Below are 12,698 nucleotides of genomic sequence, written 5' to 3'. Positions count from 1 at the left end.
CTTCACACTAACTTACTAACACTCAGCTTGCAGTGGAGCTGAACTGAACCGACTCACTACTGCACTTAATCGCAGATGGGTTACTTTTATAGACTTTAAACGACGCGACTTCTTATCGCAAAAAAATGTACCGCTTATCAGCTCATGATCAATCTGCCAATCTACAAGCAATCGACGGGACAGGAATTCGTTTACCCCCCGCGAACGTACTTTCCAAAAATATTCAGATATGACATGCGTACTACATTGCACTTTCTATTTATTTTGAAATGATATCTACCGGTGCAGTTGATCTTATAAATTCATTTCCGTTATTTTTTTTTACAGTTGTGAATACATTAACAATTTTTATTTTTTTTTCGCGTTTTCTTAGTTTATAAAGAACAAACCGACCCCCAATTTTTATAGTTTTTAGGAACATGCTTTCTATTACTAGTTTGTGCTAACGTAAAGTTCTGGACAAACCGGAATTCAAAATTGTATTTCATTTCGTCCAAAAAACTTCGATCATAATAAGCAAACATATCCCTATACGTACGTTCTTAAAAAAATTAAAAATGATCTTTCTGTCGACGTTCTTTTCGGATAAGTTGGAATGAACGAGCGGAAATGTGTTATGATGGTATGGATGTTTTTGGAATTAAAAAAACAAAAGCTCTATGCCAATCTTTGGTCTGAAAAGTTTACTAATACCACCTATTCGCAGGGTTGCCACATGCACAGATTATTCTGTGTTTAACAGATATTTGAAAGAAATCGCCTGTACAGAATCTGTATGCATAGAATACAGATTTTCGCCAAATTACACAGATTAAACAGATTTTTGAGCTTTTACATGAGAGTGAAAGAGACGGAAATAGTCAGCAAAATGACTCTCTGTCTCTTTCACTCTCATTGTTTTCCATTGGACAGATTTTTGCACAGATATTTTTCCTCGCCGTACAGATTGTCAGATTTTTCCAACAAAAAACACAGAAATATATGTGGCATCCCTGCCTCCTCGTCGCTTGGAGTTGCGCCTTTTTTTTGTAATTTTCCCTTCATTTGCTCAATCGACCTTAAGTGCGGGGCGGGCTATTGGTCGCTATTCCGCTCCTTATGAACCACAGTGACGCCATTGTCGTTGTACCTCTGTAAGGTCGTCGAATTCATACAGTGACAGCTTGCTAAGTCGGACTACAAAAGACAATCAACCTCATGCAAATGCGGTATACTTTGACGGTACTAATTCGGCTTGTTTGAAAATTCCATCCGGAGTGCCACAAAGCAATCATCTATGGCCTTTGATATTTATACTTTTTGTTAACGAGCTCTACAGTCCTTTGAGCTGTTCTAAGCTTATGTTCACAGACGACTTAAAGATATTCCGGGAAATTAAGATCGCACTCTTCCAGATCATCGTCAGCTACGTCAGCTGACATCGATAGCAAAGGGTAGGGAATTACTATCCCGGCTTCATGGGGGCTCGCGCAATAATAAAAACGGATTTTCACGGTGTGCCAACCATCCGGCTGGAGTTGTCAACTCTCGTATATTTTTCTAAGCTACCGAAACGGGGAAATTTCCCCACCTACTCTATTTCCCGAGGAGAGTTCTCCATGCGAGAATCGCTTTCTTCTATTCAGCCGACCAGCAAATTACATTCCGCGTGTGAGTTCCTTAGCTGTTATTTCTCCCGTGCAAGTTCATTCGTAAGCTGAAGCTCAAACGGAAGGCGAATAATTGATAAACAAAGTTGGTTAAGCGGAGAGCAGCTAACTCGCACTTTCATCGTTTTCCAATGCGCGCAGTTTTCTCGCAGTACCGAATTCATTACCGCCCTGCAGCTAACTCTAGAACCCGTCATGGTGTTTTTCTGCAAACCACGCGAAAATGTTTATATGTTAATTTTCGTTTTCCGAGCCACAAGGCATGCGAAACAATTTAAGCTTTTGTTCAATTCAATTTCGTTGCGCGCACCCTTGGAGAAACCGGGCCCCGCATTCCGAAAATGTTTCATACTTTTATGCCAACGTCGGTCGTTCTACTTTCTGACCAACGCGGCTAGTTTTCATTGCATGGAGTGACCGCTAGCAACGGCACTTCATTGGATAATTTATAGGATCCCAAATCTACAAAAAGGGTGACCGGCTAGATTGCTGTAATTACCGCGGCATCACATTGGTCAACGCCGCTCACAAGGTGCTCTTCCAGATTTTGCTGGTCGTCTATCCCCAATAGCAAGAGCATCCGTAGGGCAGTATCAGGCGGGTTTCATGGGGGCCCGTGCTACTACGGATCGAATTTTTACTCTCCAACCAGCTCAGAACCGAGTACAATGGAAAAGAATTCTTGATTCGGCAAGAGCCATCCCGGCTCTCGGCTGCTAAAGTGAGTGGATTGACCGGGATGTAATCCTCTGGGTCCAGTATAGATGTCTGATTTGGATTAGATCGATGCTAGGGTCGTTATCTAAGTCTGGGTACTGTGCTGTGAGGAAAACATTGCGATAGATCTTAAGGATTCCATAAGTTTGGGTGAAATTTCCTGAGAACTCCAGGTTTTACCAGAGTAAATAAAATTCGCTGAGGATCCCTGTTTTTCCAGGTTCTTCCAGGTAGTAGACACTAGTAAACATCCAGAATCAAGGCAACGTCCAAAATCTAGTCCAGGTCCATAATTTGGACCAAAATTTGATAAAAAATGTGATCCAAAATCTTACCCAAAGTCTGGTTATAATCTGATAAAAAAGTGGTCCAAAATTGGGTCTAGAAACTGATGCAGGTCCAGAATGTGGTCCAGATCAGCTCTAAAATATGGGTTCAATCCAATATCTGATCCCAAATCTGACGGAAAATGTGATTCAAACTTTGGTCCAGAATTTAATCGGATCAGAATCCATAATCGGAGCAAAGTCCACAGTATGGTTCAGGTTCAGAATCCAGTCTAATATTTAATCAAAAATGTGGTCCAAAATCTGGACCACATTATGATGAAAATCTAGAATGTGGTCTAGACCAGGTCAAGAATCTGGGTTCAAAATCTAATCCGAAATGTTGTCAAAAATGTAGTTCAAATTTTGTTTCAGTATCTAACTTAATCTAAATCAAAATCTTAAACAAAAGTTGAAAACAGCTGATAATACTAATAGTTGGTGGTTTATAAATGTATCAAAAAACTGCGTCCCAAAAAACCTGACCAATGTTTGGTTCAAAATCTGGTTTATAACCTGGTCCTGTTCCAGAATCTGGTCCAAAATCTGGTCCGAAATCTGATAAAAAATGTGGTAGAAGCTGGGGTCTAGAATTTGGTCCAGAATGTGGTCCAATATCTGGTCCAAAATTTGATATAAAATGTAGTCCAAAGTATGATTTATAATCTGATAAACACATTCCTGAATCTAGTCCAGGTCCAAAATCTGGTCCTACATCTTATCCAAATTCTGATAAACAATGTGGTCCAAAATATCCAAAACCTGGTTTAAAATCTGGCCCAGAATCTGATGGAGGTTCGACATATGACTCAGCTCCAAAATATGGCCGAGATCTAATGAAAATGTAGTCCAAAATCTGGTTCAGAATCTAGCTCAAAACTTTTGCTAAATTTGTAACAAAATCTGTAGCAAAATTTGATTTCAAAGTAGTTCGCAATCTAATCCAGGTGCAAAATCTGGCTCAAATCCTGATCATATTAGAGATCAGGTTGGTGGTTTAAAATTTGATCAAAAATGTGGTCTAGAATCGAGGCAAGGTCCATAGTATGGTCCAAGCCCAGAAACTGGTCCAAAATCTGATAAAAAATGTGGTCCAAAATATGATTTAACATCTTGTGAAATCTGCTAAAAGTGGACCAACACCTGATCTAGAATTTGATGCAGTTCCAAGATTGCTTCAGGTCCTCCTAAACGTGGTCCAGAATCGGGATACGGTCCACTATCTAGTTCATAAAAATGTGGTCCAATATCTGGTCCAGAGTCTGATGCAGGTCTAGAATATGGGTCAATATCTGATCCAAAATCTGACCAAAAATCTGATCGGAAATGTGGTTCAAGATTTGATTCAGCATCTAAATTAAATCTGATAAAAACCGTGATTCAGAATCGGAACAAGGTCCACCAAAATGTGGTCCATGCATAGAATTTGGTCCGAGTACAAAATCTGGTCTTGGTCCAGAATCTGGTCCAAAATCTTGTCAAAAATGTGTTCCAAAATTTGGTGCAAGTTCATAATCAGCTTGGTGGTTTAAAATCTTATCAAAAATAATAACCTCGGAAGGAACACTGATTTAGGAAACGGGGGGTGCCATGGGTGCTACGACGTCACGCTACGGCTCTGAGTATTTTGCTGTCTGGCATTGGAAGACGGCTTAGTCTCCGGTAGCGGGAAATGGCAATCGCTATGTATATTTTTAAGCGAATTGAATATATTTGTGATAAAATAAACTATGAAGCTTGAATAATACTGTTCCGAAAATTAGCTAAAATGCGGCGGTGGATAAAAACAAGCAAATCTCTATTTTCATAAATGATTATAAAATATAAAGTCACACATGCGTTTTTCTGATTTTTTGTGTCCGGTATTGGGAGCTGCCTGGCGTTGAACAATGGGCGAAAAGGAGCTCGTAATCCCAGGAATTAGAAGCCGATGGTTTAGAATCTTACAATATAGGGTAAGGTGGTGCAGAATGCACCGCTTAAGCAAAACATCATTTTGCAGAGCAACGGCGTGTTTGTTCCACGTTTTTCAACTTCTAGAAGACTTTGGAATCTTTTTTTCACTAACTCCTGGTGAAATTTCCTAACAAAAACCAGTATTTTTTGTTATTTTTGACGATTTTTGGCAAGAGTCAAAATCATTATGTGAGGCAGAACGCCAAAGCCCGTGGACAAAACGCACCAAGTTTGCCCAGCTAGGCGTTAAACGCAACCAAAAAATTTACCATTCAATCACGTGTTGTATAAACTCCTAAAACTAGGCTGCCGCAATGGCGAAAGCTTCGTTATAGCGTTTGTTACAAACGCTTGTTTGCTGGGATACAATGGGTTCATATCTCAACATAATTGGCAATAAAATTTAATTATCTGCTTTCCTCCAACTGATGTGTGATAAAATATTGTAAGTTAAACAATGTGCAATTAGGTTTAAGGCAAATTCTAAGTCCTATACAACACATAATATTGCTACATTTTTAATAAATAATCCGAAACAAAAGATGTACTGCAAATTAAAAATATTTAATAACTGTTCGATCCCGCTGTGATGCATTCTACCCCTGTTTTGTATTTTGAAGTTTTTTGCAATATATGTGAAAAAAATGCATAGTTAATGCCGTTTTTGTGATGAATCATCGAGTATGACAGTATATTAATTAGAAAGACTGTATTTATTATGAAATTTGCATACCGACTAGTGGTAAAAGCTTAAGAGAAACCCGTGATTTCTTACATGTGGAATGAGATCGCAGATGATCGCTTGATTTTATTGGATGTGGCTATGTTTGATGCTTTTACATTCTATACAATTATGAATTAGCGTGTTTTACACCAAAATAAAATGCGCATTCATAGTTTTACCAAATACTTTCCGTGTTTTTAAGCAATTAATAGCATGGGCCATTCTAACCCCCCCTTTGCGTTCTGGACAGTCTTACCCTATCTTTTCCTATAAAAAAGTGCAGAAAATCGATTGATGATGGTTTCATCCTATTCAGACTTCGGGAAGTGGTCCATTTTGCCCTATTTTCCCCAAAAATCATGATAAAAGCCAATTAAACAGTAAAATTCTTATTTGCCGCCAGTGAAATGAACTTAAACAGCTTTCAAACGTTGTGAAAACATCAGAAGAAACAAACCTTATTCATTCCATACTGTGCGAAATGCAAGAATAGTCCATTTTGTCCAATTCACCCCTAAATACATAGTAAAACCTAATTAAAACGATTAAAACTAATTCAAAGACAGGAGAATAAACTCGAATAGCTCTAGTACATCTGAAAGATATCAAGAGAGTTGAATGTCATCAATTTAGTACCGTGATGAATGAACGATGGTGTCTTTAGAGAATTTTATCAATAAAATACAGCGCATCTTTTCAAACTATTAGGGTAATCTTATATTGATCTATCAGGGAGATACAAACTTATGTTTTTTTAATCCGCCCAAAAAAAAATTTTTCTTCAGAATAATTGCAGAACACACTAAAATGAGCAACTTTTCTGTTTGCTGTCTTTTACTAGTTGCGAGATATAATGATTTGCTTAAAAATTACACTTTAAAATCAATTTTGCACGATAACCTTGCGTCAAGTTTATTTATTGCTCTCAACTGTTCTCCAAAGTTGTTCTGTATGATAAAATATATATTTTTCTGAAGACTGTTTTTGCCTTCGTGTTAATTAAATAGTAGACCCTTTACCTCTAATGGACCTCGGATACATTTTCGGCGTTTATTAGCTCGTAATTCTTATTTCCGAGGATATATGACATGAAACAGAAAGTACTAAACATACCCCACATTTCAGTTTATAAAGATATAGCTGCATTTATTAATTATTAATGCCTTGAAATCGACATTTTCAACAAGTGAGGGTCCATTATACGGTTGACAATGCAAAATATGTCGCCATTAGTGGACCATCTCCATACAATATACCCTGGAATTCCTCTAATGGACCCGCTCGTTACTCTATTGTAAACCACAAGGGTCCATAAAAGGAAAACAAACATTCCAATCTGGTTTGAAAAATATATAAAATATACTGGTTTGCAACATAAAATGAGATTATTTGAGGCTCAATCGAAAGTTACTAATATTGTAAACGTCATCGGTTGGGTGTTTAGCGTTACCAATACAAAATATTTGATGGTAGAAGTCAACTCAAGTACTAAATGGTCCACTTATGGTTAATTTACCCTATATAGGGGTGAACTGGGCAAAATGGACTGTCCTTGCATTTCGCATGGTATGGAATGGATGGGATTTGATTGTTCTGATGTTTTGACAACATTTGGAAGGCATTTGAGTTTATGTTAGGGCGGCAAAGAAGTTTTTATACTTTAGATTCTGTCGACTGTTAGTTTCGTAATTTTTATTGTACTTTTTTTGGCCTTTTCAGTTTTTTACGCAATTTAGAACTGGCCTTTTCAATTCACTCCGACGTTTCGACTATTTATTTTAGTCTTTTTCAAGGATAGCTACAATATTTTGTCATGTTAGTTTTAGTTATAAATGTCTTTTGTTTAGATTGTACCTACAGTTGTCTCAGTTCGTCGTTAGAAATCTTTAATTTTAAGAATGTTTAAGTTTTTCTGTGCATATCTGCCGTCTGCAAAAGATTAATAGTTGTAGTCTATCTCAGTTTAGTACAGTTTGTTAGTGAAAAAACCTTTCGAAAAACTTTGCTACTATCATAGTTGAACCTAATTTTTCAAACTTCACACACTAACTGTTCTCCCCGTTGTTAGCTAATTGGGAGAGGGTGGTCGAAACGTCGGAGTGAATTGAAAAAGCCAGTTCTAAATTCCGTAAAAGACTGAAGAGGCCAAAAAAGTACAAAAATTGCCGTATTTTAATGTTTGGTTTGTAAGTTTTTAGGTTTGGAAAAAATTTAAATTCCTGGGTCTTCAAGGGTCAACTCAAGTGTTTGGTTAGGGCAAATCAATCGTACGATGTGTAGATGGATAAGAAGACAAACAATTTATTGCACCGCTGCTTCTGGTCGGCAGCCACTTTACCAATTATTATTAAGATTTGTTGCTAATCGCTTTGTTGATAGCAGAGCTTTCTGCGATACAATGTGCTGCTAACGTGATTCTCCATAGTCCGTGGCTGGCTGATTCACGTGTTATTTTATTGGACACTTGATGTTCCGCTCGATGCCTACTTGGATCGCGAGCTTATCGATAATGTAAGGTTGGATGATCGATAGTATGCTTCGAATCAATAAATCTTAGACGACAAGATATTATGTCATTTCAATTATTCGTCATAGATCAAGGCACTGTGAGCGGAAAAACTATCCAGAATATTTGTTAGAATTTCATACACTGTGATTCTAAATCATGTCATCATGTTCAGATCAGTTCCAAAAATACTCTAAAAACATCACCCCACCCAGTCCAATTTTTGCAATTCATCTCATTCCAACATTGATTGTAAACAAATGCAAAAACTTGACAGTGATTTTCCAACTTATCAGTCATTGCTTTCCAGTTGGACACCGCTCAGACGATGTTCGCTGACCAGAGGAAAAAAAAATGTAAACACGGAACAACGGCCAAAAATAATCTCTCTTCCACAGGTGCTTCGTACGGGCCCCTTTCTAATCGAATCTGATCGACAACGGTCAGCCAATCAGCTGAGCCGCAGGTTGGTGTCGGAGAAAAAGGAGAAGAAGCAACATTACCAAAAAATCGTGTGTTATCGCCGCACATGTGCGCTCTTCGGTGACATGTATCAAGATCATGATAACGCAAATGAGTTTGAAATCGAACGAGACCAAAAAAAAACGCAACGAAACAGGTTTTGTTGGCCTATATAAACGGTGCCGGAGGTGCGGCATTGGAAATCGGTTTTCTCCGAGCATAGGCTTCGGGTATCGTGAAGTTAGCGAAAGTCTAACGGGGAAGATTAGTTCAGCAGTGACCGTGAAACGGAACGAACCCGTTCGAGCGCAATGGCCTCCCTCAAGGGTCTTGTTTTGGTGGTATTTTTCCTCGGAGCCATTTACGGCTACCAGATTAAACCTAGGAACTATGAGAAGATGGTTGAACAGCAGAAAAAGTTTGATGGTAAGTTACTTTATACACCCAATACACAAGGAAGATTTCTAATCGTATTTCGGTAGAACAATTCGCCCAGGAGTTTCTGGCTGAGCATCTCAAATACACGGAAAGTGGTGAAAAGTCGGCTCGACTGGAGGAAATGTTCGAATATCTACGCCACAAACCGGACATGTTCCGGCTGGAGGTCGAGGATCATCCCATCCCGTATCAAACAACGGAATGCACCGCCTGCCGTGCCTTGGCAACCACCTATTTAATGTACCGCCGGGTGCTGAATTGGGACCGCCAGCGAATCGCCGACCAAGCCGCGTCCACATGTGATTCCCTGCAAATCTTACTTCCGGAGAACTGCGTCAAAATCATCGACAAAAATATCGACGTTTTCCTGTACATCATCGACAACAAACCGAGTCTCACCGCTCAAACTTTCTGTGGAATTATTTTCCAATCCGGTGCGTGCGTGTTGGAAGATCCGGAATTTCTCGATTGGACGATTAACATTGCTCCGGGAGGTACACCGATCACCTCGTCGAAGAGCGGTCCAAGCCGGGGTGCTAACGATTTCAAAATTATTCATATGACCGATTTGCATTACGATCCGAACTACCGTCCGGGATACAATGCTGTCTGTGGTGAACCTTGCTGTTGTCGAGTAAATCAGGGAGTTCCAGCCGATCCGGCTGACGGTGCCGGTGAGTGGGGAGATTATCGTGACTGTGGTTCCCCATGGAGAACGATCGATAATACTGTCCGACAAGCTGGTCAACAGCACCCGGATGTTTCCTACGTGTATCACACTGGCGATATCATCGATCACGGAGTTTGGGAAACAACAAAGGAAGGCAACATCCGATCAATCACCCAAGTGAACAACCTACTGAATGAAGTTTTCGCGGGAAAACCAGTCTACAGTGCACTGGGAAACCACGAAATAACTCCAACGAATGTGTTTGCTCCCAGCCACATCACCGTACCTGAGTTCTCTCCCAGTTGGGTCTACCAACTGGTAGCCGATTTGTGGGCCAGCTGGCTGCCCTCAACGGCACGTCCAACTATCCTCCACGGAGGATACTACACCGCTCTGGTTCGACCAGGCTTCCGCGTGATCAGCATAAACAATAACGACGCCTACACCTTCAACTGGTGGGTTTTGTACGACCCTGCCTATCTAATCAATCAGCTTACATGGCTGCACGACACGCTCCTGCAAGCGGAACAAGCAGGAGAAAAGGTTCACATTTTGGCTCACATCCCGATCGGCTCTGGATCATCCTTTATTACCTGGTCTCGACAGTACCGACGCATTGTGGATCGCTTCTGGGATACGATTACGGCTCACTTCCATGGCCACACCCACGCCGATGAGTTTAACATCTTCTACTCGGCAGCCAATCCGCAGCACGCCGTCAACGTTGCCTTCAACGCCGGAGGCGTTGTTCCGTTCAGCAACTACAATCCAAACTACGTCGTCTACTATGTGAACCCGCAAACCTTCGTAAGTTGATCCTTCTATTTTGGCATCACTGAAACTGATCTGTTATTTCTAACGAATCCTACAGGAAGTCACCGATTTCGAATCGTTCTACTTCAACCTAACGGAAGCCAATTTGCACCCTCTGCGGGATCCACTGTGGCAGAATCTGTACTCCTTCTCGCAGGACTTCAACATCCCGAACGTATCGCCAGCTTCGCTGGACGGGTTGGCGCGACGTTTCGGTTCCAATCCGACTGATCTGCACCGCTACTGGGAGCTGAAAGTGAAACGTGGTGACCCGTTCCTGGAGCGTGGCTGCGACGGAAGCTGCCTGCTCGGGCATCTGTGCAGCATCGTGACGAACGAAGCCAATGACGACACGAAATGCAACGAAATGATTACACTTTTCCGCGAAAGTGAAGATGAACGGTGGAATCGTGGTGAATAAAGATGATTGAAACTGCAAAATAAAAATGTATTTTAATTCATTCTGGTTACTAGTTGAGTCAGGATTAAGGTGAAATTAGTCGTCATCGATTCTACCAATTTCAAAAGCAGTTTTTTTGTTTGAAACAAAAATTCTGTTTATGAAAATATATTCACTGTGTTCAGATTGGCAAGAAAAATGCAGTATTTACATTTTTATAAACAGAATCCCGCTTTTGGGCCGAAAAATTGCTTCCGAAATTGGGCTTTCCGACGAAAAGTTAATGACTGATAGATTTCCGTTAAATGTTTGTTTTCAACTTACGTTCGTGATACTGCCCATAGCACTATGGGGCAATAATTAAAATTCCGCGACAAAAATATTTGCGGTTAAACGGCATGTCATAGCTCAATGTGGTCTTCGGTAACTTTGGATGAAAAATTAAGCACCGCCAGAGTGCAAGCTACCTGCGACGCGACGCGACTTTTCTTGCTGTAGTTATATGCGCAGCCCTTTTTCACCCGAAGTAAGACTGTGTATTTAACAACATGTGGGCGAAGTCGCGTCGCGTCGCAGTCGCTTTTACTCTGTACGGGGCCTTTCTAGAAAAAATGTGATTTGAGGGGTCATTTATAAGCAAATGTCTATTGCTGAAAATGGGTAAAAGGTAGAAGTTTGATATATTCAGAAAAAATACTTGAAATTGGTTTATGTTTAAAGTTCTGAAACAAAAAAGTTGAAAAAAAATTTACTCAAAAAGTTATTGCTTAAATTGTTTTTAAGGTAACACCTAAATATTGGACGACCCCTTGAAAAGATGCATCATTTTTTTAATTCAAAAAATTTCCATAGACCACATTGAGCTGAGACATTCTGTTTAACCGCAAATATTTTTGTCGCGGAATTTTAATTTCTTGTTCATAATGGCAAATACTTGTTTCTTTTGAACCCAGCGTTTTCATATAGCGTTTTGTTTTTTAACCTGGGTTAGTTCCAACTCGACCACTGAATAAACCAACATTTTCGGGAGAATAAATAAACGTTTTCAGGTTGTCAGTGTATTGCTCATGGCGGGGTTGACACTGTAAAAATACCCAGAGCGAACCCGTCGTCTAAAAAGTTCAACCCAGAGCGAAACTAAGTTCAACCAGAATGAAAAAAGAAACGTTTTGACAGCCGTTCGGTTGGAACTAGGGCGAACCTAAGTTGGACCTAAGCAAAAACTAAAACACTAATAGTTTATCCACACTAACCCGAATATAGCGGGTGACATCTAAAACAAATTTTGGAATTTATTTCTCAAGCTGACAAGAAAAGACAAAGATATTTGGAGAAGATCTAATTTACTGAAATTAAAAATACGTTGTTCATTTTTGAAAAAAAAAAAAAAAAAAAATTACTGTATATTTGAAAACGGTCCGAATTCGGCTGTTCGGCGAAACTTCTATTTGATGTCGGAACCGGAGCGTGGTACGGTCGTCATTGTAGTGTCTGGTCGTTTTTCTACGCCAAATTTCCGAAATACGCACAACGCACCAAAAGACGTCCGTCCAAATCTACGTTCGTCCAAAAACTGACGCGCTCGTTTCGGGAACGATATTCATACTCTCATATCCGTGCGTCTCGTCTCGGACCTCGGACGATCTCCGATCTCCCTCTTTGTTGTACTATTCGTCTCACGAAACCAGTGAGATTCGAATCACACAATGTATGTTCGTTCTCTCGTTCTTTCGAACTTTCAGAATGTCGTATGCATGCATGTATTTCAGTTGCACTGAAACAAATGATACAATCGATCCAGATTCATTAACTCGCCAATTCATTTAGCCTGACATGTTCCCTACATTCACCCCTTCCCCTACTCTATTGATAAATATGACACGAAATCAATTTCCTTAGTCTTTCCGGTTTTAATCATCCTTTTGACCTGGATGACAGATATAAAATCAGCCAAATTTTTCGTTTAGACTCTCGGCTCTAAAGCCCGGTAGAAGTCACTGGCATTTAAGCATTATTTACATGCAAATTCTCGACACC

At 40.0% G+C, this 12,698-nt stretch overlaps 1 protein-coding gene across 1 annotated transcript; it reads left to right on the top strand.

Annotated features, from left to right (window-relative positions):
• The first annotated feature begins 8,651 nt into the window (after positions 1–8,651).
• On the top strand, positions 8,652–10,682 carry LOC128732820 (sphingomyelin phosphodiesterase-like). The gene is made up of 3 exons (XM_053826224.1): positions 8,652–8,766; positions 8,823–10,255; positions 10,320–10,682. The coding sequence occupies exons 1-3, from the start codon at positions 8,652–8,654 to the stop codon at positions 10,680–10,682; spliced, it is 1,911 nt and encodes a 636-aa protein (XP_053682199.1).
• Positions 10,683–12,698: the final 2,016 nt, after the last annotated feature.

This window comes from Sabethes cyaneus, chromosome 1 (genome assembly GCF_943734655.1).
Source record: "Sabethes cyaneus chromosome 1, idSabCyanKW18_F2, whole genome shotgun sequence".
Taxonomy (NCBI): domain Eukaryota; kingdom Metazoa; phylum Arthropoda; class Insecta; order Diptera; family Culicidae; genus Sabethes; species Sabethes cyaneus.
The sequence above is the reverse complement of the archived record's forward strand: the minus strand, read 5'-3'. Positions and strand labels throughout refer to the sequence as shown.

Bases quoted from the DNA above. Each gene is read 5' to 3' on its own strand.
- LOC128732820 (XM_053826224.1), top strand. From the start codon at position 8,652: ATGGCCTCCCTCAAGGGTCTTGTTTTGGTGGTATTTTTCCTCGGAGCC. The intron at 8,767-8,822 runs GTAAGTTACTTT...GTATTTCGGTAG, and splicing joins ACAGCAGAAAAAGTTTGATG to AACAATTCGCCCAGGAGTTT. The intron at 10,256-10,319 runs GTAAGTTGATCC...CGAATCCTACAG, and splicing joins ATGTGAACCCGCAAACCTTC to GAAGTCACCGATTTCGAATC.